General features: G+C 44.7%; 2 protein-coding genes and 1 pseudogene across 3 annotated transcripts in view; 1 reads left to right on the forward strand and 2 right to left on the reverse strand.

The window, feature by feature from the left end:
• Positions 1-160: 160 nt before the first annotated feature.
• LOC133767104 (zinc finger protein with KRAB and SCAN domains 8) lies at positions 161-17,195 on the reverse strand. Of its 2 annotated transcripts, none has more exons than XM_062201288.1 (6): positions 16,987-17,195; positions 12,783-12,941; positions 11,689-11,830; positions 6,611-6,702; positions 6,191-6,314; positions 161-4,706 (listed from the first exon to the last, which is right to left on the reverse strand). In XM_062201288.1, the coding sequence occupies exons 2-6, from the start codon at positions 12,858-12,860 to the stop codon at positions 3,745-3,747; spliced, it is 1,398 nt and encodes a 465-aa protein (XP_062057272.1). In that variant the 5' UTR covers positions 12,861-12,941; positions 16,987-17,195; the 3' UTR covers positions 161-3,744. The 2 variants fall into 2 exon arrangements, with proteins under 2 accessions (XP_062057272.1, XP_062057271.1); XM_062201287.1 differs by having other exon boundaries at positions 12,441-12,941.
• A 2,147-nt stretch (positions 17,196-19,342) lies between these two features.
• The window catches only part of ZSCAN16 (zinc finger and SCAN domain containing 16), a 28,599-nt gene continuing 20,369 nt past the window's right edge, over positions 19,343-27,572 (reverse strand). Inside the window, exon 4 of the mRNA XM_062201295.1 lies at positions 19,343-19,386. Within this exon, the coding sequence (XP_062057279.1) occupies positions 19,358-19,386 (29 nt within the window). The 3' untranslated portion in view covers positions 19,343-19,357. The remainder of the gene's footprint in view (positions 19,387-27,572) is intronic.
• Positions 20,295-22,155, forward strand: LOC133766681 (large ribosomal subunit protein eL30-like; annotated as a pseudogene).

Genomic DNA, 27,572 nt, shown 5'->3' on the forward strand with positions numbered 1-27,572 from the left:
CAAGCAATTTTAGTAAATACAATGGAATTGACCAGGGATACATTTTTTTAAAGTAGTTGGTCAAAGCTGTGCTGTTCATTATAGGCAGCAGAGCATAGCTGTTAGGTGCACAGGCTCTAGAATCACGTTTAAGAATTTTTGTCCTTACTGTCTGTGTGAGATCAACTCTCAAAGATTCATTATCCTCATCTATAAAATGGAATATATACTATTATCTATTGGAAGCACAAGAAATGCTTAATAAAGAGTTTGGCACACAATAAGTACTCAATAAAAATCAGCTACTAGAACTATGGTTTAACTGTTCTATATGGGAATAAATCACCATATTCTAGCACTATCACCTTGCTCCATGAAGAAAGTCTTAAAACTTTTAGAACTGTATCAGATGGCAACAGTTAGGAAAAAGTACCTTATCATGTCAGATCCTAAAATGAGGGTAGGAAAAGTATTAGAGTTCATTTCAGATTAATAGCATAAAAACAGAATCTGGGGGCCAGCACTGTGGCACAGTGGGTTAAAGCCCTGGCCTGAAGCGCCGGCATCCCATATGGGCGCCAGTTCTAATCCTGGCTGCTCCTCTTCCAATCCAGCTCTCTGCTATGGCCTGGGATAGTAGCAGAAGATGGCCCAAGTCCTTGGGCCCCTGCACCCATGTGGGAGACCAGGAGGAAGCTCCTGGTTCCTGGCTTCAGATCAGCGCAGTTCCAGCCACTGCGGCCATCTAGGGAGTGAACCAGCAGATGGAAGACCTCTCTCTCTCTCTCTGCTTCTCCTCTGTTTAACTCTGACTTTCAAATAAATAAAATAAATCTTAAAAAAAAAAAAAAAAAACAGAATCTGCTTGAAGGAGTGTACTTTAGATTTTTTACAGCTAACAGCACAAAATAATGTCATTTAGACTGATCAAGGACAGTCCAAAGATAAGAGAAAAAACACACAGCCTTTTTCTATTGTCTTCTGCCCCTTGGCTATTTATATGTGCTGAAGCAGCCTTGATTCTTTCAAGTGAGTCTTTTCTCATTAATCTTTCTAGTCACATTATTTTCTCTCCTCTGAATTTCTGTCAAATGCTTAGTAATCAGAAAGTGAAGCAACAGGATGCACACTACTCTGGGTACTGATGCTAAAGAGAATCTGATTGGCACATCCACAGACATTTCAATGCAATGTGCTGCTCTGCTAAAATGTTGTTTTGTTACTGAAAAAGAAGGTAAATCTTCCTCTAAAGTAGATGGGAGAAGTGTGTGCGTATATACATACACAAGCATTTTCCCTTGAACAATGTACTCATCCTATGTAACATCTGCACACAAGACAGCACCTGCCCCAGGCAAAATTAGTATCTTAACAGAGGGTAAGGAACAACTGAAGCAGAAAGCAAAGATCTACACACAACCAGATTTACTTGTTTCTGATTTCTTAAAATCTGAAGCATAGGAAATTAGAAATGATACTCTGCAGGTCAAAAAAAAAAAAAAAAAAGAAAAAAGAGAACAGAGGTTAATAACAGATAATGAAAAGGACTGTTTTTGAAAAAATTAACCAAGAAAATCAGGATGACCAATGGCTCAATAAAATAGATACAGAAACCCTCAATAGTATTCAAATAGTAGTCAAAGCATGTCAAAGGGAGACAGAAAGGATGGTACAGGGAAAGAATTCAAAAGGTGGACTTCATAAAGAGTTTATTATTTTTTAACCACATCAATCATGAATTATCAAGATTAAAAGTTAAATTCCTTTACAAGATAGTCAGCGTCAAATTGTATTACTTCCCTTGAAGGGTTCATCAGAACCTATGTAATTTTCTTCTGTACTGGCTTATGGAATCAATTTCAAGTTTGAGGATTACTTTGGAAAGCAATGGTTACTTAATTCCAACTCTGGTGAATAAAGGGGCTAATCAAATGATCAAAAATGAAATATGATCAAGTCATAGAGGGTTTTCTTATATTGTCTATTAGGCAAGAATTCTAACCATATTCCAAAAATTTAGAGGAATGTAACACTAATAGGAATAATGGTGAGGCCGGTGCCGTGGCTTAACAGGCTAATCCTCCGCCTTGCAGCACCGGCACACTGGGTTCTAGTCCCAGTTGGGGCGCCAGATTCTATCCCGGTTGCCCCTCTTCCAGGCCAGCTCTCTGGTCCTTGGGCCCTGCACCCGCATGGGAGACCAGGAGAAGCACCTGGCTCCTGGCTTTGGATCAGCGAGATGCGCTGGCCGCAGCGGCCATTGGAGGGTGAACCAACGGCAAAAAGGAAGACCTTTCTCTCTGTCTCTCTCTCTCTCACTATCTACTCTGCCTGTCAAAAATAAATAAATAAATAAAGGAATAATGGTGCTTTGGAGTTAACTAGAACCACCCAATTTAAAGGATAATCCAGACTAGATGCAGAAGTTTTAGCACATAACTTTAAAACCAGTCTCATTACTTTATAAGCATCCTTTGGTAAATTGAAAAGCCTCAAAGATGAAATACAGTGCCTGGTAATGATAAGTTTAATAGTGTATGTCTGTGGTGGGAAATTACAGACATGGAATACAGGTGGAGTGCATCAGAATTCAGACAAGAAATGAACTGCAAGGTATTCAATAGATTATCACTGTGGATATTATATAAATTAATGGTAAGAAATACAGAAAATGATGAGTGACCAAAGGAGGTGGTTCCAGGGTAATGAAGAGTGACAGATCATCTAGTCAAGGAGTCTGTGCAGGCTTATAGGCCCTGAGAACAGTACTATAATGGGCCAAAAGGCATGAGTGTACATTCTTTGTAAGGATTTTTGTCTTCTTCAAGCATCTCTGTCTCCTATTTCTTCTATGTGATGCCAAAACTAGGATAGTGCAAATTTCTATTTGTTCCACAGTTTACAGCAGGGAGGTGCAAGGAGAGTCAGAAGTCACCAAAAGGTACAATTATCCAAGCTCCAGAGTAGCTGGGCTGAGTCTCCACTCACCTCATTCTTTGCATCACTCCCACAACCATCACTAATGCGTCCATTTCTTTTGCTGACACACGTACTGGGAGAGGGGTGGTGAAGGATACGTACAGATGCTCAGTGACTCAGTGGAGTCAGTGAAGGTGATATGTGAAGTAAAATGCTGGAGTGCTGTTAAAAATATAGCATTCTGAGTTTGCTTGAGAATATGGATTACTAGAAGGAACATTAGAATAAAAAAGTGCACACTTAAGCATAAATACATTAAGTGTCTGTAAAAATTTCCCTAGAACTAGGATCTTAGAAAGCTAACAAATATAAGTCTCACACAGAAGCCACATTGGACTGTAAAGCAGCTTCTCAGATCAGATTAGAAGTACAAGGGCACCTTGAGGGGAATGAAGGGGAGAAAGGTATCATAGATGGGAAGCAGCAGAGGAACTAGAAGTAGCAGCTTCTCTGAAACCTACAGCTAATTATCCAAAAGACAAAGTTAACTGTCTAAAGCCTTGACAAGCAACTTGCTCTAATGCTATTTTAGATGTCTAAAGGCTATATTAGGCCATCAGAAGCTCTGACCCATCAGACACCTGCTAGGACAGTCAAGCTAATCAACCTGTATCAAGGCACTAGCCCAAACTACTGAGGAGCTATTCTAACTTTGCCACCACTATAGATTCTGACACTAGATAAAGTTGCAATGATGAGACTTTCTGCCTTTCTACACTGAAAGCTCTTTCACCCCTGCATGGTTTCTCTAATGTCAAATAATATTCAAACTACGACAAGCTTTTCCTAAACTACTATGGATTCAGATTTTTCTCCACTGTGGATTCTCTGATGTCGAATGAGACTCGACCTCTGAATAAACGCTTTCCCACACTCATTACATTGATAGGGCTTTTCCCCTGTGTGGATTCTCAGATGTTGAATGAGGCCAGTGTTCCCATTGAAAGCTTTCCCACATTCTTTACATTTATAAGGTCTTTCTCCAGTGTGGATTCTCTGATGTTCAATAAGGCCTGACTTTTGACTGAAGGCCCTGCCACATTCATTGCATTTGTAGGGTTTCTCCCCAGTGTGGCTTCTCTGGTGGCCAATAAGATGTGAGCTCCGCCTGAAGGTTTTCCCACACTCATCACACTCATAGGGCTTCTCCCCAGTGTGGATTCTCTGATGTCCAATGAGGTGTGAGCTATGACTGAAAGCTTTCCCACATTCATTACATTCATAAGGTCTCTCCCCACTGTGGATTCTCTGGTGCAGAATAAGGCCTGCACTCTGACTAAAAGCTTTCCCACACTGATTACACTGATATGGCTTCTCACCAGTGTGGATTCTCTGGTGCAGAATCAGGCCTGTGTTCTGACTGAAGGCTTTACCACACTCCTTACAGTGGTAGCGTTTTACTTTGTTGTGGATATCCTGATGGGAAAGAAGGGCTGACCTGTAACTGAAGGCTTTACCACACACATTACACTGATAGGGTTTCTCCCCAGTATGGATTCTCCAGTGGCGAACAAGGCCTGAACTCTGAGCAAAACTTTTCCCACATTCATCACATTTATGTCGTCTTTCTTGTGTGGTATTTCCCCGCTGCCTCTCTAATCTGCCCAGAAGATCTTGGGCTTCTCCATGCTCAAGACCCCTGATAACATCCCCGTTGCACTTGGCAGCTGTTTCTCCATGTGGCTGGATTCCAGTAGATATTACCTGTTTTGAAGCTAATTCCCTGTTCTCATTCCTGGTCTCACCACCTGAAATAAAAATGTAATAAGCATCAAGCCATGACACTTCCTATTCTTTATGCCAGAAGAAATAAACTGAAGTTAGGTAAAAAAAAGAACATATATGTAGAATAGCTACAATAAACACAAAGCTTCTATCTGCTTCCAAAATGGTTTCCTATCAGGGAAGATATATAAAGGATCAAACAGAAGTATCACAGGCCAACCAAGAAAGTGGTATCATGACAAAAGAGGGTTACTGGAGGCCGGCGCTTGGCGTAGTAAAACTGCTGCCTGCAGCACCAGCACCCCATGTGGGCACCAATCCTAGTCCTAGGTGTTCTACTTCTAATCCAGCTTCCTGATAATGTGCTTGGGAAAGCAGCAGAAGATGGCCCAAGTACATGGGCTCTTACACCCATGTGAGAAGAAGCCTGCTTCCATCTTTGGATCAGCCCAGCTCCAGCCATTGTGGCCACTGGGGAGTGAACCAGCAGACAGAAGATGGATCTCTCTCACTCTGCCTTTCAAATAAATAAATAAATCTTAAAAAAAAAAAAAAAAAAAAAAAGAGGCTTACTGAGGAGCCAGCAGTGTGGTATAGCTTCGACATCCCATAAAAGCTCTGAATTGAGTCCCAGCTGTTCCACTTCTGATCCAGCTCCCTGCTAATGCACCTGGGAAAGCAGCACATAATTGCCCAGGTACCTGGACGCCTGCCACCCATGTGGGAGACCTGGATGGAGTTCCAGGTTCCTAGCTTTTGCCTGGTGCAGGCCCAGCCACTGTAGCCATTTGGGGAGTGAACCAGTAGATGAAAGATCTCTGTCTCTCCCTCTCTTTCAAATAAAATACATTTAAAAAAAGGTTTACTGAAGGGGACTGAAGTCAGAAAGGGATCACCTGAGAAGTTGGAGACTATGAACAAAATAGAACCACTCAAAAATTTAATGGAGAAATACCCCAAACAGTACAGGCTTCTGTGAGAAAAAGCCTATGTAAGAACCCTATGGGATGGGACTGGTGCTGTGGCGAAGTGGGTAAAGACGCCACATCAGTGCCGGCATCCCATTTGGGTGCCAGTTCAAGTCCTGACTGCTCCACTTCCAATCCAGCTCCCTGATAATGTACCTGGGAAAACAGCGGAGAATGGCCCTAGTCTTTGGCCCTTGCACCCACATGGGAGACCCAGAAGAAACTCCAGGCTCCTGGCTTCGGATGGGTCCAGCTCCAGCCATTGCGGCCATCTGGGGAGTGAACCAGCAGATGGAAGACCTCTCTCTCTCTGCCTGCTTTTCAAATAAAATAAATAAATCTTAAAAAAAAAAAAAAAAAAAAAAGGAAAAGAAGTCTCAAAACTCTATCCCCTCTGTTGGATCCTGAGTCTAAACTCAACTGAGTTTTCTAGAATACTCACAGCTTCTAGATATATATATATATATATATATATATATATATATATATATAAAAGAAGAACAAAAAACCTAAATAATAATAACCACAGCTCTCCTTACCCAGGGAGAACATGTTTCTGTAATTTTCTGGTCTATTATCTCTACTCAAATCCTTCTGCAATGGATTAAGAAGCCACTCCTCTCGAATAAGGGACACAGCCATGTCTTCGATCTTCTCCAAAGTCTAAAACAAAATAAGATCACCAATTACCACATGAGGCCTTGAACTGTTGACAGCTCAAACCTATGTCAGAGAGATCCACTAGCATTCAGAGCAGATTAAGGGGGAGAGAATATACTTTATAAAAGGATCTGAATGGCTGGGAACTCAAGATCAGTCTTTCCAGGAACTCAAGATCAGTCTTTCCATATGTAAAAGAATTTAGGGTAAGTTTTTTGGTAGATGGTGCCACAGACAGTTCAGAAATGGAGTGAATACCACAAACCAGGGAGATTTTCACGAAAAGGAACACAACTCACCTGGAACCCTGCTGTGAAAAGTGTGGCGGTCATCTCCTGGTCTCCAGAATTTCCTTTCTGAGAAGAGACAGGATTCTGAGAAGTAGATAAAGCTGAGAGAGGAGAAGGGAAATTAGTCCCATCTAGTGGTTTTGAGAACTAGCACTCATTCATTCCAAATTACTTGCATTTCAGAGATAATGCATGCCAAAGATTTTGCATATGAAATGCTGGTAACTTGGACTTCAGTACATACAATGGTTGCCCACAAAACATCTGCAATTTGATGTCTCTAAACTCAGCCTTAAAGATACACTCAAACTGGGACTGGTGCTGTGGCATAGTGGGTAAGGCCGACGCCTGCAGTGCCAGCGCCCCATATGGGTGCCGGTTCAAGTCCTGGCTGCTCCACTTCCCATCCAGCTCTCTGCTGTGGCCTGGGAAAGCAATGAAAGATGGCCCAAGTCCTTGGGTCCCTGCACCCCTGTGGGGACCCAGAAGAAGCTGCTGGCTCCTGCCTTCAGATCTGAGCAGCTCCGGCCATTGTGGCCAACTGGGGAGTGAACCATCTGATGGAAGACCTCTCCCTCCCTCTTTCCCTCTCTTCCCCTCTTCCTCCCCCGCCCCATGCCTCTCTGCCTCTCATTCTCTGAGTAACTCTGACTTTCAAATAAAGAAACTTTTCTTTAAGAAAAAAAAAAGATACACTCAAACTGCCAACTTTCTCTCTGCCAAAATTACTAATCTTTGTGTTTATACTGTTTTTCTTCAGGCCCTGACCTGCCCAACTGAACATTAGAACAAATCTCTCTCTACTAACTTGGTTACATTTCTGAAATATCTACCATGGCTGCCAGTATTAGCTTTTTATAGATTTCAGACAGCTCATTAACAAAATCAACATAGACTATGTATGTTTCTCAAGCACCAAGCATTAGGACCTTAGATAAGAATTCTATTATTGGGGGCCGGCACTGTGGCGCAGTGGGTTAAAGCCTCAGCCTGCAGCGCTGGCATTCCATATGGGCACCAGTTCTAGTCCCAGCTGCTCCTCTTCTGATCCAGCTCTCTGCTATGGCCTGGGAAGGCAGTAGAAGATGGCCCAAGTGCTTGGGCCCCTGCACCCACATGTGAGACCAGGAAGAAGCTCCTGGCTTCAGATCGGCTCAGCTCTGGCCGCTGCAGCCAACTGGGGAGTGAACCATCATACGGAAGACCTCTCTCTGTCTCTACCTCTCTGTAACTCTGACTTTCAAATAAAATAAATCTTTAGGCCGGCGCCGTGGCTTAACAGGCTAATCCTCCGCCTTGCGGCACTGGCACACCGGGTTCTAGTCCCGGTTCGGGCGCTGGATTCTATCCCGGTTGCCCCTCTTCCAGGCCAGCTCTCTGCTATGGCCCGGGAAGGCAGTGGAGGATGGCCCAAGTCCTTGGGCCCTGCACCCGCATGGGAGACCAGGAGAAGCACCTGGCTCCTGGCTTCGGATCAGCGCAATGCGCCGGCCGCAGCAGCCATTGGAGGGTGAACCAACAGCAAAAAGGAAGACCTTTCTCTCTGTCTCTCTCTCTCTCACTATCCACTCTGCCTGTCAAAAAAAAAATAATAATAAAAATAAAATAAATCTTTAAAAAAAAAGAATTCTATTATTAAATAAAGTGTTTCTATGCTTATATAAAGCAAATTATTATACACCATATAAATGGGAAAGATGAGACTAGAACATCTCAAAAGAAAGCAAGAAAATTCTCAAACAATGGTGGAGAAATGTCAAAGGGACACAAAAATTAGATTTAAGGGGCCTCCTCTGGTCAAATCTGAGACAATTTAAACATCAAAATAAACACAGTGGGGCAGCATTATGACACAGTGGGTTAAGCCACTTGCAACACCTACATCCCATATCAGAATGAAGTCCTGACTATGCCACTTCCAATGTAGATCCCTGCTAATGGGTCTGGGAAGCAGCAGATAATAGCTCAAGTACTTGAGCGGTTGCCATCCACAAAGAAAAGAACCAGATGGAGTTTCAAGTTCCTGGTTTCAGCCTAGCCCAGCTCTGGCTGTGGCAGACATCTGAGTAATGAATCAGCAAATGGACGATCTTTGTCTATGTCACTCTGTGCTTCAAATAAATAAATATTAAAAAAAAAAAAAGAGTAACAGAATACTTATGGAATATTTGTCTATATTATAAAAAAAAAAAAATGAGGGGGGCGGTGCTCTGGTGTAGAGGGTAAGGCTGCCGCCTGCGATGTCACCATCCCATATGGGCACCAGTTTGAATCCCAGCTGCTCCACTTCCAATCCAGCTCTCTGCTATGGCCTGGGAAAGCAGTGGAGGATGGCCCAAGTTCTGGGGCCCCTGTACCCATGTGGGAGACCAAGAGAAAGCTCCTGGCTCCTGGCTTCAGATCGACTCAGCTCAGGCGGTTGCGGCCAGTTGGGGAGTGAACCAACAGATGGAAGACCCCTCTCTCTCTCTCTGCCTCTCCTTCTCTAACTCTGACTTTCGAATAGATGGATCTTTAAATAAATAAATAGAAGGGAAACATTCTCCCTTATAAAAAATAGTAAATAAATATAGACGGAATTATAGAATCATCATTTTGTAAGCTCTTTTTTAAAAATCACTGAGTCAAGAAGCATCAGTGAATACTTACACTGGTGTTTTAGAACAATTTTTTTTTTTTTTGACAGGCAGAGTTAGTGAAAGAGAGAGAGACAGAGAGAAAGGTCTTCCTTTACCATTGGTTCACCCCCCAAGTGGCCACTATGGCCAGCGCGCTGTGCCGATCTAAAGCCAGGAGCCAGGCACTTCCTCCTGGTCTCCCAAGCAGGTGCAGGGCCCAATGACTTGGGCCATCCTCCACTGCACTCCCGGGCCACAGCAGAGAGCTGGCCTGGAAGAGGGGCAACTGGGACAGAATCTGGCGCTCCGGATCCTGGTATCCTCCGGATCCTCTGGATCCGTGGCACTGGTAGCAACAAATGTTTAATAAGGATACTTGCCGGCACTGTGGCTCACTAGGCTAATCCTCCGCCTGCGGCGCTGGCACCCCGGGTTCTAGTCCTGGTCGGAGCGCCGGATTCTGTCCCGGTTGCCCCTCTTCCAGGCCAGCTCTCTGCTGTGGCCCGGGAGTGCAGTGGAGGATGGCCTAAGTCATTGGGCCCTGTACCCGCATGGGAGACCAGGAGAGGCACCTGGCTCCTGGCTTTGGATTGGCGTAGTGCGCCAGCCACAGCATGCTGGCCACAGTGGTCATTGGCGGGTGAACCAACGATAAAGGAAGACCTTTCTCTCTGTCTCTCTCACTGTCCACTCTGCCTGTCAAAAAAAAGTCTACTTGCATAGACTCAAGAGTCTCCTCCCACAAGTTAATTATCAATTACAAAAGAAGAAACAAATCTTACAATGATTAACCTGGCAAGAATAATTAACAATAATAGGACAGGTGCAAACATTTGATGCAGTACTTAAGTTTTAGCTTGTGACATCTGCGAATCAATATCAACGTGCCTGGTTCGGGTCTTGGCTACTCCACTTCCTAACCAACCTCTTTCTAATGGGCATCCTGGTACAGCAGCAGATGGCAGCTCATGTAATTGCATTCCTGCCACTCATGTGGATGACTGGGATTAAGTTCCAGGCTCCTGACTTTGGTCTGGTCCAGCCCTAGCTGCTGCAAGCATTTGGGAAGTCAATCAGCATGGAACATCTTGATCTCAATCTCCTTCTTCCCATCCTCACCTCTCTCTCCCTCTCTCCCTCCCCCACACCCCTGCCTTCCAAATAACATGAAAATAAATTTTTAAAAATATTTTAAATAACAGAACAGGGCTGGCACTGTGGTACAGTGTGTTAAGCCACTGCTGCAGTGCTGGCATCCCCTATGGGCATCAGTTCGAGTCCTGAGTGCTTCACTTTTTTTTTTTTTAAGATTTATTTATTTATTTATTTGCAAGTCAGAGTTACACAGAGAGAGAAGAGGCAGAGAGAGAGAGAGAGAGATGTCTTCTATCCAATGGTTCACCCCCCAGTTGGCTGCAACTGCTGGAGCTGCTCGGATCCGAAGCCAGGAACCAGGAGCTTCTTCCGAGCCTCCCACACAGGTGCAGGGGCCCAAGAACTTGGGCCATCTTCTACTGCTTTCCCAGGCCATAGCAGAGAGCTGGATTGGAAGCGGAGCAGCTGGGTCTCGAACAGGTGCCCATATGGGATGCGGGCACTTCAGACCAGTGCGTTAACCTGCTGCACCACAGCGCCAGCCCCTGCTTCACTTCTGATCCAGCTCCTTGGGAAAATAGTGGAAGATGGTCCAAGTGTTTGGGCCCCTGCCACACACAGGAGACCCAGATGAACCTGGCTCCTGGCTTTGGCCACCCTGGCTGTTGGCGGGCATTTCAGAAGTGAAGCAGTGGATGGAAGACCCGCCCCCCGCCCCTTTGTCTCTCCTCTCTCTCTCTCTGTAACTCTTTCAAATAAACATTTTAAAAATAATAATAATAGGACAAATTTCTGTTGTGTTCCTGAAAAGAACACAGCATCACTTCTGCAGTGTTGCTGACAAATATATGCAGCCTAAATGTAAACGTGAGGAAATATCACACAAACCCAAACTGCAGCTGCCCTACAACATAGCTGACCCATACCCTTCAAAAAATGTGAAGATCATGAAAGGAAAAAAAAGGCTGAGGAAATATTTCGAATTAAAGGAGACTCAGATGTGACAATCAATTGCATAGTGTGACCCTGGACTATATCAATGTTAACACTTCCTACTTGCGATGATTTTACTGTAGTTATCTGAGAAATGCTCTCATTTGAGGAAACACATACAGAACTATTTACAAATAAAGTATGATACCAGAAAAGTTTATATATATTGGGAGTGCACTGGGATCACAGAAATATATGAACATGTACAGATTTCCAAATTTTTAACTTGCTCATGAGTTTACCATGAAACCTAGATAACTGGGAATGATCTGTAAATAGTGATTCTAGTTCCAGCTCTCCAGGATCTAGACAGATAGCCAACTGTACTTCTTTCCTTTCTATTCTTCCCTCCTCCTTTATCAATGAAATCTAGTGCCTCACCCCTCTGTTGCGGCCCTTGGGACACTGGAGATTTGTATTGGATTGCCACTGGTTGGAGTGGAGTACTTGGAGGCTCTGGTGCAGATTCTGAATGCACTACCTCCTCCCAAAGTACCCTTTGTCCATGAGCACGAGCTGGGACCTGGAATCAATAAAACAATAAAAGTGAATAACATAAGAGGATAAAGAACACATCTACAGGGATCCATGCTTGGGACAGGAAATAGCAGAATCTCCAGGGGCAGTGAGGAACACAATCAAGTAGACTAGCAGAGAAAGAAAGGCCTCATTTCTGCTCAGCACTGAAGAAAAGAATTTCTGCTGATGCCTTCTCTGCTACATGGTACATTAATATTTTGTATTCCCAAGCCAGGGAGAAAAGGAAAATGACAAATACAGACTTAAAGCAATGCTATACAGTAGAAAAGACTTTAGATAAGTAAATAGGGAGCTTGAGTTATGGTCTCAGATCTACCTTTAATTATTTGAGTGACCCTGAAAAAGTAATTTAAGTTCCCTATGTATTAGGCTCCTGTCTGGCAAACAGGAAAAGTGATACAGCTGTAAGGATGTTATGAAGATTTAAGAAAAAATAGATTATATCCTTTACAAAAATGAAAAGAAATTCCTAAATACAAGACATTCTACACTATAACTGCGTTCAGCATTTTCTCTCTCACTGGGAGACTAGTGTCTTCCACCCAGCTTCCATGACTCCCACAGTCATAGCATATACAACTCCTTCTACTTACTGGCCGTCCTAGTATATCAATCTGCCTTTCCAAATCCTCCAATAGGGTTACCACCTCCTCTCCATTCTCTAACTGATGTTCCTTAACCAGAGTCTGCAGCTCCCCAGGCAGGATAGTCAAGAACTGCTCCAGCACCAGCAGCTCCAAGATCTGTTCCTTGGTGTTCAAATCTGGCCTCAGCCACTGATGGCAAAGTGCCCGGAGTTGTATCAGAGCTTCTCGGGGTCCCAGTGTCTCCTGGTAGCACAACTGTCTGAAGCGCAGGCGAAACAGTTCTTGGCCAGGAGGGTTATTTTCATGCAGAATAGATTCCTGGTCCCAACCATGATCCTCCTCCTCTACCTTGACAATTACAAGATCCTCTTCTGGAGCCTGCTCTCGTGGAGATGGGGCTGCAGGCTTTCTTGATTCTGCAGCCATTTAGGGCCAGAAAAGCTCAGGAGGTTTGTTTCCACTACTTTCTTTATCTTAAGAGAAGAACTTTCTGAAGGCCCAAGGATACTTTGGGAAAAGAAAACAATAAATAGTGTTAAGACAAGTCAAAAGTCATAATTTACCAAGATATTTTAATAAGTCCCCACCATGACATGGACTTCAGGCTGATCTCTCCACTGCACCAGAAATAACTCCTAGCTTCCTTAACCTTCTACCCCACAAGTCATGCCAAATCCACCTAAGCAATAACTTCTTGCTTCTGCTTTCTCTGGTTAGCAGTGTGGAACACAACTAAAAAAAGTCAGGGAACCATGTAGACCCAATGGCCCCTCAGTACTGCTCATTTCATCCCTTTTAGAATGTGTTATACCAGTTGTACTAACCTGTTTCTACATGCTTCAGATCTCAATCCTTCCTTAATCTACCTCCAGGTACTGTTAACAACCTCCCTAAAAGTTCCCTCTTCTCCACTTTACATTTGTCATCCTACCCATGCTTCCCATCTTCTTTCCTAGCTCAAGGCCAATTCTACTATGGATCTTATCTTCAGTTCAAGAATCTTTTTGGAGTCCTGCAACTCCAAAGAACCTACAACCCTGAAGTCTAACCTAACATACAAATGATCTTTCAGAGGGGCCGGCGCTATGGTGCAGCAGGTTTATGCCCTGGCCTGAAGTGCCGGCATCCCATATGGGCTGCTCCACTTCCCATCCAGCTCTCTGCTATGGCCTGGGATAGCAGCAGAAGATGGCCCAAGTCCTTGGGCCCCTGCACCCGCGTGGGAGACCCAGGAGAAGCTCCTGGCTCCTGGCTTCGGATCGGCGCAGCTCCGGCCGTTGCGGCCAACTGGGGAATGAACCAGTGGGTGGAAGACCCCTCTCTCTCTCTACCTCTCTCTCTACCTCTGTCTTTCAAGTAAATAAATCTTCAAAAAAAATAATCTTTCAGAATGTTACATAAACTTATACTCACCTACAAAATACATTTGATATTAACTATTGTTGCATGAATCAGTACTTTATTCCTTATATTTATGAATGTTCACCCAGTGTTTTAGATATCTGAGTCATCTTCAGGTTTTAATGATTATGAATAATAGGACTGAATATCTGAATGAATTATTGTGTGAACAGTTTTCATTTCACTTGGGTAGAGGTAAAGCTGCTGAATAGAAGTAAAATTGCTGGCTCATAGAGTTTAACTTTATAGAAAAAAAGTCAAGGGGCCAGCACTGTGACACAGCTGGCTAAAGCCCTGGTCTGTAGTGCTGGCATCCCATATGGGCGCCAATTTGAGTCCCCACAGCTCCATTTCCAATCCAGCTCTCTGCTATGGCTTGGGAAAGCAGAAGATGGCCCAAGTCCTTGGGTCCCTGCACCCTTCTGGGAGACCAGGAAGAAGCTTCTGGCTTTGGATAGGCTCAGCACTGGTCATTGCAGCCATTTGGGGAGTGAACCAACAGATAGAAGACCTCTCTCTCTCTCTCTGCCTCTACTTCTCTGTAATTCTTCCTTTCAATTAAATGAATAAATCATAAAAAAAAAAAAATGTTTTCCAGGGTCCAGCACTGCAGTGTAGCAGGTAAGCTGCAGCCTATAGTGCCAGCATCCCATACGGGCACCAGTTCAAGTCCCAGTTGCTCCACTTCCAATCCAGCTCTCTACTATGGCCTGGGAAAGCAGTAGAAGATGGCCCAAGGCCTTGGGCCCCTGCAACTGCATGGGAGACCTAGAAGAAGCTCCTGGCTCCTGGCTTCGGATAGGCCCAGCTCTGGTCATTGTGGTCATTTGAGGACCACAGATGGACCATTTGAGGAGCAGATGGAAGACCTTTCTCTCTTCCTGCCTCTGCTTCTCTGTAACTCTGCCTTTCAAATAAATAAATAAATCCTTTTTTTTTTTTTTTTTTTTTTTGACAGGCAGAGTAGACAGTGAGAGACAGAGAGAAAGGTCTTCCTTTTGCCGTTGGTTCACCCTCCAATGGCCACCACAGTAGGCGCGCTGCGGCCCGCGCACCGCGCTGATCGGATGGCAGGAGCCATGTGCTTATCCTGGTCTCCCATGGGGTGCAGGGCCCAAGGACTTGGGCCGTCCTCCACTGCACTCCCTGGCCACAGCAGAGAGCTGGCCTGGAAGAGGGGCAACCGGGACAGGATCGGTGCCCCAACCGGGACTAGAACCTGTTGCGCCGGCGCCGCAAGGCAGAGGATTAGCCTAGTGAGCCGCGGCACCAGCTAAATAAATCCTTTAAAAAAATGTTTTCCAAAGTGGCTTTAATACCTTGAATTCCATTAACAATATTATGAGGTGCACTTGCTCTGCATCGTGACTAGCACTTGCTATTGTGTGGACTGTTTTGTTTTCTTAGGATTTATTTATTCATTTAATAGGCAACATGACAGTGAGAGAGGGAAAGACAGATCTTCCATCCACTGGTTCACTCCCAAACGGCCACCACAGCTGCAGCCGGGCCAAGCCAAAACCTGGAGCCTGTCACTCCATCTGGTCTCCCAGGGGCCCAAATACTTAGACTGTTATCTGCTTCTTATCATAGGTGCATTAGCAGGAAGCTGGATCAGAAGTGGATAGTAGGAACTCAAACCTGCACTCCAATATGGGATGCCAGCATTGCAACCGATTGCTTAACCTGCTACACACAATGCCAGCCCGTGGGTTGCCTTTTTTTTTTTTTTCATTTAGACATTTTAACAGGTATATAGCAGTATCTCCTCATGGTTTTAATTTAGATTTTCCTAATAATAATGTTGAGTATGCTTTTATGTACTTAATTTGCCACCCCATATTTTCTTGGGTGGAGTATCTGTTCACACTTTTGCCAATTTTCTAATTAAGGTATTTTTAATTAAGTTTTTGATTATTCCTTACTGGCTAATTTTCCCTTTAAGCCTCTTCCATCTCCAATCAGCCAGTCTTTGAGAATTACAATCTATACATAACTAAGTACAAAATTACTCCACTATGTACCTTTCTTTTAGATTTGTGTATACACGACAGTATTAAGTTGATAAACTGATTCTTACATATCCTCCTTAAATAACATATAATTAAGTATTACTCTTTTTTGTAATTTAAAATAGACAATCTTTAAAACTTGTTCTGGATCTCAAATACTGTAATACTACAAATTACTGAAGGCACTAGCACCAGTACTCTTCCTTACAATAAGTAAACCTAACTTTAAGTAATGTTTGGGAACTGAAAACAAAACAAGAAAGGCATTTTCCAGATTTTTAAGATCAAAAAAAGGTAGCCAATGCAAGTGCTATGCTTTGTGATCATCTCAAATTGCACTGGCTGAATGTTTTAACATGTATTACATTTTCCATTTAACCACAAAAACTCAAAATATGTATGCATTTGTTGAAGCAATGACTGCTACATAAATATACTCAACTGAACTAATCAAACAGAAATGTCTTTAGGGTTGCTGGTGGCAGTTTGAAAGTAGCTTGACAAAAATTACACCGGATTGACCTAAGTTTTGGAAACGGGGCCCCTCCAAAGAGTTTCCAAGCATGTACTTATGTTAGCATAGTAACTGAAATACGTATCCTTAAGTTCTATACTATAGAAGCATATATATTCTATACTAAATAAGCATTCGTTGAATTCTATACTACCTCTATAATATCAAAAATGTTTCTTTCGGACAGTCAAAACACCATTTTCTGAGTATGTTAAAAAATAACCTAACAGCAAAATTTTCAAGTTTCCATGGATAATGGTGGCTTCCAAAAGCAAAATATATCTTTTTTAAAAAGGAGGAAGGTGGGGTGGATCTTACAGTGACCAAAAGGCAAAGTGCTGGTGAAAACAATTCACTGGAAATAGTTTAATAAAAGATAACATGGGCGGTTTTCTATTTTAAGACAAATAAGATGGACTGCAAAAAAAAAAAACCACAAAATGATTTGCTGACGAAAGTTTGGGGACACAGGATCGGCCTGCGCCTTCAACGCCTTCAGCGTTCCAATCAGCCTGGTCGCCGACCACCGCCCCGCAGCTCTCGGACCCTCGGGCCTGTCCGAGCTGTGGCCCAGTCCGGCCGCTAAGCGCACCCCTCCTCCGTCCCGAAGCCCGACCGTACTCACTGTGAGTTCCAGAGCGGCCTGGGGTAAGCAGAGGCGGCTGCACAGGATGCGCTGACCCGGAACAAGGTCGAGGTAAAAAGACAAGCACCGTTATACTTCAGTAGGCCTCTCCAACCATTAACTTCCAAACCCGCTGAGGCACACCAGGCAGCGCGCATCTTGCCCCCCAGGCACTTCCGGAAGCCCTCTAGGAACAGAGGAGGACTGACTGCTCTATGGTCGCCGGCGGAGGGGCGACACGCTTCCCTAAGCGTCCTCCTGCGCATGCGTGTTGAAGGACTACGCGGCCGCTGGTCGTAAACACTATGAGGACGCAGACCTCGGTGTCTCTGTTTTTTGCGGGGTTAGCTCCGCTCAGTGGCTGGCAGAGGTGACGGTCACAGAGCTGACTCGCAGCCTTGCAGACGCCGGGGCTGGGAACGCAGCGAAGGAGGTAGCATTTCCTGGGTTTTAGGACACTAACGAGGTGGACTGCATGCTAGGCTCCACTGTTCTCGCTTCGTAATCTTGTTACCGCGTAGTGTAAAGAAAGAAAAGCAAGACAAGGCGGAAGCAAGACACACAACCAGAAAAGGTTTATTCAGGGAACAAACTTGTGAGGGGCTCGAGGGAACACATGGTAGAGAAACACCTGGAAACACACAGCTGAGTGAGGCCGTCCAATGGGGCTAGAGGAGGGTAGGGGTCTGTGGGCCCCTCACACGTAGGTAGAATGTCCTTCACAAGCAGGCTAACAGCTGTGGCTGGAAAGCCTGTCTCCAGACCCACTGGAATCTCCCCCACGAATAGCTTCTTGTACTACATATGTGACCTTGCGACTTTAAGTGCACACCTGGGTGCAATCTTTCACCCAGAGCTGACAGAGGAGGGGGCTGAGCCCCTAAGGAGACAGCCCCCTGCTACCTTCATGAGCCCCAAGCCAATTGACATATGTATGTGAAGCCTCCCCCACCCCTCCAATAGGCTCCCCAAATAGTATGGCCCAATGAACAATAATGCCTTAAAAACTCGGGATACTTCCTAAAAGTCAGTGTCCTGCTCGGACACTTCAGGTGGTCTTTCAAACCAGACGCTTTTTCCGTCATTTGCTAATCAAGTAAGTTTCTTTTCTGTCAAATAAAAGGTTCTGTCTCTTTGCAAAAGGCTTCCAGGCTTTTTATTTCTATACCAAGCCGAGGAAAAGAACCCACGAAACTCTGGCAACAATAACTCTAGCAACCGCCCTCCTCCTGCGACTGGTAACACAGAGAGCACATTTTCATAGAAGCTTCATGCAAGATGGAGAGCTTGGGGGAGAGCAAGGCAAGGCTTGGGCTAAAACTGAGATATAGTTGAGAAGGTTTGGGAGGCTTGGAGGGCCAAGGTAGGGTGGAGCTGGTTGGGGAAGAAAGTGGGGGTTCAGTCTGCTCTGAGTTAGATAGGCAGGGGACTAAAGTAGATCTGAGGCTTTTGTCCTTTGTCCATCACATAGACTGCAAATTTATTGAGGAATTCCTACTAAACATACTGTGCCTGGGAATAGTACATGGTATACTATTAAGTGTTCAAAAATAATTATAATTGAATATATTTTTTAATCTTACATATTTTCCATCCATTCATATCTTAAGGAATTGCAATTTCTTACAAAACCTGTTTTTCCACTTAGCTTTTTAAATACAAAATCCATGATGTAAGCTTCAGGGATGAAGCCTAGTTTTTTGACTTTTTTTAAAGACTTATTTATTTATTTGAAAGGCAGAGTTACAGAGAGGCAGAGAGAGAAAGAGAGAGGTCTTCCATCCACTGGTTCACAACCCAAATGGCCGCAACAGCAGGGGCTGGATAAGGCTGAAGCCAGGAAGGAGACTGGAGCTTCTTCTGGGTCTCCCACATGGGTTCAAGGGCCCCATGACATGGACCATCTTCCACTGATTTCCCGGCACATTAGTAGAGAGCTGGATCAGAAGTAGAGCAGCCAGGTCTGGAAATTCACTCAAGATCTACCTCAGAAGCCCGGTCTTTCTCAGGATTCACAGCCCCAGGGCATGGCGGCCAAGGTTCATGGTTGGCCAAGATTAATGTTGGCCAAGTATATCCACACCAAGTTGCAGAATAAAGAGAATATTACTGAGGCCCTACACAGGGCCAAATCCAAGTTTTCTATCTGCCAGAAGATCCATATCTCAAAGATGAGGACTTTACCACTTTTTTTATAAGATTTATTTATTTGAAAGAGTTACACAGAGAGAGAAAGAGAGGCAGAGAGGTCTTCCATCTGTTGGTTCTCTCCCCAGTTGGCCACGTTGTCCGAAGCTGCACCCATCTGAAGCCAGGAGCCACTTCCAGGTCTCCCATGCGGGTGCGGGGACCCAAGAACTTGGGCCATCTTCTACTGCTTTCCCAGGCCATAGCAGAGAGCTGTATCAGAAGTGGAGCAGCTGGGTCTTGAACCGGCGCCCATATAGGATGCCGGCACCGCAGGTGGCGGCTTTACCCACTATGCCACAGCCCCAGCCCCACTTTTACCACTTTTAATTTGGATGAATTTGAAGACCTGGTGGTCCTTTTTTTTTTTTTTTTTTTAGATTTTATTTATTTATTTAAGAGTTAGAGTTACAGACAGTGAGAGGGAGAGACAGGTCTTCCATCCGCTGGTTCACTCCCCAAATGGCCACAACGGTCGGCGCTGCGCCAATTCAAAGCCAGGAGCCAGGAGCTTTTTCCGGTTCTCCCACATGGGTGCAAGGCCCAAGGACTTGGGCCATCCTCCACTGCTTTCCAAGGCCACAGCCCTGGTGGTCCTTGGTTTGTTACAATAGTTTAAATCATTTGAAGTTGCTGATATTTAATGGTTTGGGGCATACAGAAATATGAAACTTCATGTGTTTAACCCAATATGTAAGCATTTTCTTCATGTGAGAATGTACAGGTCTACAATAATCAGGTTATTCTGATTTTATTTCTGTACTTCAAATCCATTTCTTTTCATTCGAATGTGAATCCATAGACCACACCACAACTTGTGACATTTGGGTCACTGTAGTAATGTTTTGAATGGTCTCCTTGCTTCTGCTTTTTTTCTCTTTTTTGCCTCTTTAAAAACCAAAATTATTTTTTTTTCATTATATATTTATTTTGCTTTAGATGCCAGGAAGGAAGCTTAAAATTTAGTCTTAAAGAATTTTACAGAATGCCACACTACATATCTGCTTGGATCTCCTGGAACCAGTCTGACTCCCCCTCAGGGCTCAGCCCCTTCCCCAGCCAGCTCTGGGTGAAAGCTTGCACCCACCCTGAAGGTGTGATTTAAAGCTGCAAGGTCACACATGCAGCACAAGAAGCTATTAGTGGGGGGAGGTATCAGCTGGTCTGGAGACAGGCTTTCCAGCCACAACTAGTCAGCCTGATTGTGGAAGAACATTCTACCTATGTATGAGGGGCCCAAAGACCCCCAACCCCACTAGATGGCTGAAAGAGAGAGAGAAAGAGAGAGAGAGAGAGAGAAATCTTCCATCCACTGGTTTACTCCCCAAATGGCCACAATATCCAGCAGGGGGCCAGGCCAAAGCCAAGAGCCAGGAACTTCATCTGGGTCTCCCACATGGGTGGCAGGGGCCCAAACACTTGGACCATCTTCCACTGCTTTCCTGGACATTAGCAGAGAGCTGGACCAGAAATGGAGTAGCTGGTACATGAAACAGCATCCTTATGGGATGCCGATGTTGCAGGAAGCTGCTACCCACTACACACAACACCCATCCCTTCCATCACAAATGTCTTTTTGTCTGTCTCCCTTTACTGTAATATAGACTTAAAATAGTAGGGATCTGGTTTATCTTGCTCCCTGCTATATCCCTAGTAACTAGAATAGAGGCCTGGCAATGTACTCAGTAAATACCGTTGAGTGAATAAATAAGAAGCAGGTTTAAAAAAAAAAGGCCCTTGACATTATAGAATTTAGCATCACAGAAGTGAGGTGGTTTGGAACATACAGGACCTCCCCATGAGGGCAAGAAGATCTTGGTCAATGCTGTTTAATCAACAGGAATATATTATGATCCATCCATGTAATTTTTTGTTTATTTTTAAAGATTGACTTATTTGAAAGGCAGAGTTACAGAGACAGTGATTTTCCATCCACAGGTTTACAAATCTCCACATGGCCACAATGGCTGGAGCTGAGCAGATCCGAAGGCAGGAGATAGCTACTCTTAAAACCTCAGCCTAATTCTTGTATTACGTTACTAAGGTGGGAACAAGTTGTTTTGAAGTGTTTCCAAGTTTCTGGCTGTGTTTTCACTTGATAGACTTTGTACTTAGACTATAATGAAATAATTTTATGTTCATAGATGAGAAGATAGATCACTTGCTGAAGATACTATAAATAATACATGTGTTAAGATTCAACTGTAGGGCCAGCGCTGTGTTGTAGCCAGTGAAGCCGCCACCAGCGGTGCCGGCATCCCATATAGGCGCTGGTTCGGCTCCTGGCTGCTCCACTTCCGATCTGGCTCTCTCCTGTGGCCTTGAAGGGTAGTGGAAGATGGCCCGGGTCTTTGGGCTCCTGTGTCCACATGGGAGACCTGGGGGGAATCTCCTGGCTCCTGGCTTCGGATATGTGCAACTCCTGCCATTGTGGCCTGTTGGGGAGTGAACCAGTGGATGGAAGGCCTCTCTCTCTCTCTCTCTCTCTCTCTCTCTGCCTCTCCTCTGTGTAGCTCTGACTTTCAAATAAATAAATAAATATTTTTTTAAAAATTCAAATGTGCCTTTCTTGCTCCCTGGCCATCTTGGCGGCTACATTTGGTTGGAAGCCATCCCACACCTAAGGCAGGAAGATAGAGGTCACAAAGAAGACAAAAAAGTTGCTGGAGTCTATCAACTCTAGGCTCTAGCTCATGATGAAGAGTGGAAAATATGTGCTACAGTACAAGCAGTCTCTGAACATGATCAGACAAAGCAAAGCGAAACTGGTCATCCTCACCAACAACCGCCCGGCTCTGAGGAAATTTGAAATAGAATATTAACATCATGTTGGCCAAAACTGGTGCCCATCACTATAGTGGCGATCATAATGAACTGGGCACCACTTGTGGAAAAAACTACAGAGTATGCACTCATTCTATCATTGATCCAGGTGATTCTGATATTGTTAGAAACATGCCAGAACAGACTGGTGAAAAGTAAATCATGCAATTTTTTCTTTAATAAAACCTGCTAATGGGCCTGGCACTGTGGCCTGAAGTGCCAGCATCCCATATGGGTGCGAGTTCAAGTCCCGGCTGCTCCACTTCTGATCCAGCACTCTGCTATGGCCTGGGAAAGCAGAAGATGGCCCAAGTCCTTGGGCCCCTGCACCCAAGTGGGGCCCCTGGAGAAGTCTCCTGGCTTCGCATCAGCTCAGCTCTGGCTGTTGCAGCCATTTGGGGAATGGACCAGTGGATGGAAGACCCCTCTCTGTAACTCTACCTCTCAAATAGATAGAATCTAAAAAAAAAAAAGAAAGAAAGAAAGTGAAATCAGGGCTCAAAATAGCCACTCTAATATGGGATGTTGGTGTCCTAACATTGCATCCTTTCCCTATGCCCCCTATATCCTTGCTCCTTTAAAATTAATTAATTAATTAATTAATTTCCTGGGCCAGCACTGCGGATTGTAGGTTAAGCCTTGCCTGTGAGCCGGCATCCCATATGGGTGCCAGTTTGAGTCCCAGCTGCTCCACATCCAATCCAGCTTCCTGCTAATGGCCTGGGAAAGCAGCAGAAGATGGCCCAAGTGCTTGGGCCCCTGCACCCACATGGGAGACCCAGAAGAAGTTCCTCGTTCCATTCCTGGGTTCAGACTGGCCAAGCTCCATCCATTGTGACCATTTGAGGATTGAACCAGTGGATGGGAGACCTCTCTCTCTGTCTATATATAACTCTGCCTCTCAAAAAAATAAATCTTCAAAAAAAAATTCCTTCAATCCCCTTCTTCTCTATCTTGTTTCCCCCTCTTCACCAATGTCCATTTATACCTCTTGCAGCCTTCTCCCTCACGACACTTATTTCTTTCATTTTTAACTATTCATTTATAACTATTTATAGCTATTTGGATATATGATTTGCCCTACAAAGTTCTTTGTGTTGGAAACTTGGTCCCCAGTGTGGCAGTACTGAGGCAATGGAATCTTTAAGAGATGGATCTAGTGGCAGGTAATTAGGTCACGGGGCTCCACCCCATTCTTATAACAGGATGGGTCGGGTATTCCACAATTAGATGCATTCTCTCAAAAGCAACATCTCTGAGGCCGGCGCCGCGGCTCACTAGGCTAATCCTCCACCTTGCGGCGCCGGCACACCGGGTTCTAGCCCCGGTCAGGGCACTGGATTCTGTCCCGGTTGCCCCTCTTCCAGGCCAGCTCTCTGCTGTGGCCAGGGAGTGCAGTGGAGGATGGCCCAAGTACTTGGGCCCTGCACCCCATGGGAGACCAGGAGAAGCACCTGGCTCCTGCCATCAGATCAGCGCGGTGCGCCGGTCGCAGCGCGCCAACCGCAGTGGCCATTGGAGGGTGAACCAACGGCAAAGGAAGACCTTTCTCTCTGTCTCTCTCTCTCACTATCCACTCTGCCTGTCAAAAAAAAAAGCAACATCTCTGCCCCTTCTTTAAATAATTTCCTTTTCAAACACAAATTCATAATGCAACCTGGAGGGCTCCTTGCCAGTGCCAGTTACTGGTGACCCTTCAGTCACCAGAATCATGGGCCAGATAAACCTTTAATTTCAAAGCTTTTAGGTATTTTGTAATGGCAACACTAAACAGAGTAAACCAGCTCCCTCATAATCATTTCATTACCAACCCCATGTGTGATTGAGAAAGCTATCCCTGTATTTCCTGTAGCTGCCTTTTTTTTTTTTAAGATTTATTTATTTATTTGAAAGGCAGAGTTAAGAGAGGCAGAGAGAGAGAGAGAGAGAGAGAGTCTTCCATCCACTGGTTCACTCCCCAAATAGCCACAACAGCCAGAACTGGGCCAATCTGAAGCCAGGAGCCAGGAGCTTCTTTCAGGTCCTCCCACACAGGCACAGGGGCCCATCATCTACTGCTTTCTCAAGCCATAGTAGAGAGCTGGATCAGAAGTGGAGCAGCCAGGACTCGAACTGACGCCCACATGGGATTCTGGCACTGCAGGCAGTTGGCCCTGCTACCTGCCTCTTAACAATCACTGTCTCGACTGTTAGATCATGAATACTACAAAATTCAAGTTTTTGCCTCCTCCCTCCAAAAAGATAAGAGAAGCAGCCATGCTTGTGATTCAAATAGCATGCATGTGCTTCTGACACAACTCTTGATAAATTGATTTGGTGCTTAGAGTTCTTTTAGAGTAAATTGTCCATCTAGGACAATTCTCCCTTAGAACCTAGTGGTTCTGATTAGTGTACAACATGTTAAATCTTCTCTTCCAGTAATTGTATGATTAAACTTATTGTAATACTCCCACCCGTTTCTTCTGTGGGTTTCTACAGACTTACTAGGACATTGCCTGCTTCTCCATACTACCAGCAACTACTTAGATCTCCTCTGACCTTATGCTTTCTTTCCTTTAAAAAAAAATTCACTTTATTTGAAATACAGAGAGACAGAGATCTTCCACCTGCTAGTTCACTCCCCCAAATGTCCATAATAACAAGGTTTGGGTCAGACAGAAGCCAAGAGCCTGGAACTCAGTCTGGGTCTTCTACATGGCTGGCAGGACCCTAAGTGTTTGGTATCCCATCTCCTGTCTCCCAGGGTAAACATTAGTGGGAAGCTAGATCAGATGTGGGGGAGTCAGGACTCAAACCAGGCACTCAAACGTGTGATGCAGGCATTCCATGTAGCATCTTAACCACTGTCCCAAACATCTACACCCTCTTTGCCTTTTGCCTGCAGTTACCCCACACTTCATTGGTAATTCTTGTCTTACCTACATCACTTCAGGCTGTTTCTGGCCACATATATTTTTGCCCTTCTCTGACTCTTACCATTACCCTCTGGTCAACATTAGACCAAATCTGTGGTGGCCACTGGTGGCAGTTTGGGATCAACACAAAACCTAAAAAGGAGAGCAGGCATGTAGTGCTCCAAACTACACTCAGCCTTTAAGGGTACAGAACTCTAACAACTCTAAAAACAGTTCTTGGGACATAACAGTAATTCAAAGCTACTAGCTGAATTGAGTGTTCTGTCACATAGAGGATGATAGGGGAATACAAGTTTGTCATGTCTTCACTAATTTCAAGGAACTGAATCTTGGGTCCAAGATCATCTTTCTTATCATTGCAGAAGCTTCTCTAAATTCAAGGAAGAATAAGATCACAAACTTAAGTTCCCCCTTGAATATTATGAAAAGCTAAGCCTTGGTATTTCTCAACAAGACTAAAGGTAAAGGGGTAAAGCCATTATTCAGTGAACATGTTTCTTTTGTAAGATTTATTTATTTGAAAGGCACAGTGACAAGGGATGAGAGATCAATCTCCCACCTGCTTGTTTACTCCCCAAATATTGGGACTGGGCCAAGTCAAAGCCAGGAGCCTGGAACTCCATCTGGTTTACCCACATAGGTGGCAGGGGCTCAAGTACTTGAGCCATCTCTTTCTGACTCTACCTCTCTCTCTAACCCTGTCTCTCAAATAAATAAAATAAATATTTAATTTTAAAAAGTAGCGTTATGCTCAAAGACAATAAAAACTCCATTTATCATTATGGTGTTATGAGGAATGCTTTAAGATTTATCTTCCAAAGTAGTAGATAAAAAAATGATTCTTGTGGTCTTCCTGATCTCAAACACAATGCAAAAACAAGTATGCTTAATTACTATCTTCAGCAAGAGATTTGAAGTACTTAGATCACTCCTTTTTTGATCGTTTTGGCAATTCCTAAAACCAGTCAAGGAACGAGAGGTTCACGGAGTTCAATAGTGGTAGAAGTTTGAATATACCAGGCCTCTGGCCACAATTCCTGTCATACTATAAAACTCTCCAATTAGCAATGTAAAAATCTTTAGAAGTACTTGAAAGTGATTGCACAAGATGGCTGAACAGAGAGGCCCTGCACTCACCTTTAGTACAGAAAAAAAACAACAGAATGAGTGCCAGCATTGAGAGCTAGTTCAAGTCCCAGCTGTTCTGCTCCCGAGCCAGCCCCTTGCTAATGTGCCTGGGAAAGCAGTAGAAAATGGCCAGGGTGCTTGGGCCCTCACCCATGTGGGAGACCTGAATGAAATTCCTGGCTCCTGGCTTTTTCCTGGCCCAGCCCCAGCCATTAAGGCTATTTGAGGAGTGAACCAACAGATGAAAGATTTCTCTCTCTCTCTCTCTCTCTCTCTCTCTCTCTCTCTCTCTTTTTCTCTTTCTGTAACTCTGCCTTTCAAATTTTAAAGATTTATTAATTTATTTGAAAGTCAGAGTTACACAGAGAGAGAAAGAGAGGTCTTCCATCTGATGGTTCACTCCCCAGATGGCTGCAATGGCCGGAGCTGTGCCAATCCGAAGCCAGAGCCAGGAGCTTCTTCCGGGTCTCCCACGTGGGTGCAGGGGCCCAAGGACTTGGGCCATGTTCTACTGCTTTCCCGGGCTATAGCAGAGAGCTGGACAGGAAGTGGAGCAGCCAGGTTTAGAACTGGTGCCCAATATGAGATGCTGGTGCTTCAGGCCAGGGCGTTAACCCACTGCGCCACAGCACCGGTCCCATAAAAATAAATCTTTAAAAAGAAAAAACAAAATAACAAAGGAAGGATCACATTTTTAGCAGACTGCCTGAGTGAAAACTTCAGTAAAGAAGTACAGCAACTCTAAACAGTATAGAGAAAGAACAACACATACTGTCGCTCCCACCATAGCTCCTCAGCTGGGAGGACCCCATCTTCTGGAGAAAGGAAAGCAGAAAGCTTCACCTTTGCCATAAAGCAGCGTATCCAACTACAGGAGAATTTTCCAGTCCTCACTGGCCTTAATCCAGTCTAGAAAGTTGACGGGGGTCCCCCGGGTTGCTTTATTCCCAAAAAAGAACCCACATCACCTCCCTCCATCTTCAAGCCCCAGACCTGCGCTGCTGTGGTACAGCCACAGCTAAACTTCATTCTGGCTTAGGAGACAGCAAGCAGTCCCACCACTGCCAGAAGCCCCAAGGGCCAGAGTCAGGGGGATTTCAAAGGAAAGAGAGCAGACCTCTCTGCATTCTGCAGCTGAAGGATTGCTGGGAACAAGTCCTGGAGTCACATTTACTACCTGCATGATATAGGGAAGTTCCCCCTCCGCTCCTTGGGCCTAAGAACAAGTAGTAACCAACAGACAAGCCCAGGTGATTAGGCCTGAGGATGCCTCCTTCTGCATTTCTTGGCACAAGGTTCTGGGTGGCCAGGACACAAGGCCAGCATCAGCCTTGCGTGTCTTGGGGGAATAGTACCTTCTTTGTCCTGCAGCTTTGGGACAGTAGTTGTGAGTGCCACAATTGCTACAGTAACTCAACATTCGCTGGTGGGACCTGAAGGGCCCTATTTGCATTTCTGTTACAAGCTGAAGGCTGTATAACTGGTATAACTGGCTCTTGACCTGTGAGACCTGGCTAATGACCTCACTGCATA

This window comes from Lepus europaeus, chromosome 9 (assembly GCF_033115175.1).
Source record: "Lepus europaeus isolate LE1 chromosome 9, mLepTim1.pri, whole genome shotgun sequence".
Lineage (NCBI taxonomy): Eukaryota > Metazoa > Chordata > Mammalia > Lagomorpha > Leporidae > Lepus > Lepus europaeus.